The 1,936-nt window shown below is 70.3% G+C and overlaps 1 protein-coding gene across 1 annotated transcript in view; it reads right to left on the bottom strand.

The window, feature by feature from the left end:
- Positions 1-23: 23 nt before the first annotated feature.
- Positions 24-1,936, bottom strand: part of LOC103613730 (putative sodium-coupled neutral amino acid transporter 10) — a 35,076-nt gene continuing 33,163 nt past the window's right edge. Inside the window, exons 21-24 of the mRNA XM_017730724.1 lie at positions 1,550-1,808; positions 1,341-1,419; positions 1,125-1,259; positions 24-855 (exon numbers count right to left, since the gene is read on the bottom strand). Of these exons, the coding sequence (XP_017586213.1) occupies positions 397-855; positions 1,125-1,259; positions 1,341-1,419; positions 1,550-1,808 (932 nt within the window). The 3' untranslated portion in view covers positions 24-396. The remainder of the gene's footprint in view (positions 856-1,124; positions 1,260-1,340; positions 1,420-1,549; positions 1,809-1,936) is intronic.

The raw sequence follows: 1,936 nt of genomic DNA on the forward strand, positions 1-1,936 counted from the left end.
GGGCGCAAGGAAGAAGCCACACATTCCCAGACCCGAGTGGGGGTTTATTGGTGGGTCCCGGCCCCATGGGGACAGTGCCTTCTCCCACCCCACCCCCACAGAGCCCAGGCTGGAGCTGGGGGCCACCCAAGAGCGCTCATGGCCGTGCTGGGGTCCCCAAAGCACCCCCAGCTCAGTCCCAGCGGGTCCCACACCCCCGTCCGGCTCAGAGGAGCAAGAGGTCGTACCCCTCTGCCTGCCCTGGAACACCACAGACAGCAAGAGGGGCATTGACCCCTGATGGAAGCCCTGGCCCCTGCGGCCATTTCACAGCCCGTGTCCCCCTGAGGCACCAGGACAGCGCAGGCCCCGCAGGGAGGGGGGCACAGCCCCCCAGCCCCCGGGGCCCGACAGCAGCTACATGTTGAGGAAGGCGAAGGCCGATGGCTGCCGGGTGCCCTCCATGTCCGACCCCCCATCTTGGGGCTGGGACGGCGTCTGTGGCTCCGCCGGTGGCGAGTGTGGCCGGAGCACCGCGCCGGGACGGGCCACCAGCTCCATGCCGGCGAACAGGGACAGGCTGGGGGCCGCCGTGTGCCCTGCCAGCCTGCTCCCCCCGTCCTGCTCGCAGGGACAGGCCGGCACCGCGGCCCCGGGCTGCCCGGGGGGCTCCGATCCCACCCCCGGCTCCTCAGCGGGGGCCGTGGGGGCCGCAGGGGTCGGGGCCGGGCTCAGGGGGGTCAGGAAGCTCTCGTGCGCCAGGGCCGGGATGTCCACGAGCAGGTCCTCGGCCGAGCCCACCGAGGGGGCTGAGGGCGGGCGTGGGGCCCTCGGGGAGGGCTGGGCCCGGCACAGGGCCTCGAACTGCCGCAGCATCTGGGACAGGGGATGGGCGGAGTGAGGGCGGCTCGGGAAAGGGGCTTGGCCCTGGCACCTTTTCCCAGGCAGAGGGACTGTCCCGTGTCCCCTCCCAGGGCTCAGAGGGAGCATCACCCCACCCAGGCTCCCCGCTCCTGGGAAAGATCCCACCCCTCTGGGACATACACGCAGCCATTCCCAAGAGCTGTGTGTCCCCCAAGGGCTGTCAAACCCATCCCAGGAGCCCCCACCCTGGGGATTGGGCACAGGGCTGTCCCCAGAGTCACCTTTGTTGCTCGGTTGGCCACAGGCCCAGGGCTGCCTTGGCTGAGGTGCTGCAGGCGCTGCCGGGTCACGGTGAAGATCTGCTCCGGGGAGAGCAGGTCGGAGCAGCCGAGGGCAGAGATGGCACACATGGACCTCTGTGGGAACAGGGAGCGTGGCTGAGCCAGGCAGGCCCCCAGACATCCCCCAGCCCTCCCCGGGGAGCCCCCTGTGCTCACCATGCGGACGCTGTCACTGGGATCCTCCAGCGCCCGGCCCAGCAGCTCCAGCACCACCTCACAGTTCAGGAGCCCACACCTGCACAGGGATGGGGGTCACCGCAGCCCCTTCCCATCCCGGGGGTGCAGGCCCAGGTAGCCAGGGAAGGACTCAGCTTGCCCCCCAGAAGCCCCCACAGCCCCAAAGAGCACCTGCCTCCATCACTTACTCCTTGAGGAAGTGCTGAGCTTCCTCCCTGGTGAGGAAGACCCTGGCCCCGCGCATCAGTCCCGACACCAGGCTCAGCTCCCGCCGGCAGTCACCCGGGCTGTCAGCGTCCACCCTGCTGGGGACACACCTCGTGGGGGCAGGGGCCACTTGCTTACTCCTGCTGGGGGCCCTGCACGGCCCCCGACAGACAGGGACCCCCACCCAGAGCAGCTCTGCCCGCCCATGCCCGGCAGGACGAACATCCCAGGAGGCACACACTCTGGATTAGCAGTGTGGAAACAAGGGCAGCGCTCCTGGGGACGCACCTGGGACAGTCCCAGGGCAGGGGAGCCCCCCGGGCCCCTCTCACCTGTCAGCCCCGTGGCTCAGCTCCCGGCTGGCCCAA

This window comes from Corvus brachyrhynchos, unplaced genomic scaffold (assembly GCF_000691975.1).
Source record: "Corvus brachyrhynchos isolate BGI_N302 unplaced genomic scaffold, ASM69197v1 scaffold340, whole genome shotgun sequence".
Taxonomy (NCBI): domain Eukaryota; kingdom Metazoa; phylum Chordata; class Aves; order Passeriformes; family Corvidae; genus Corvus; species Corvus brachyrhynchos.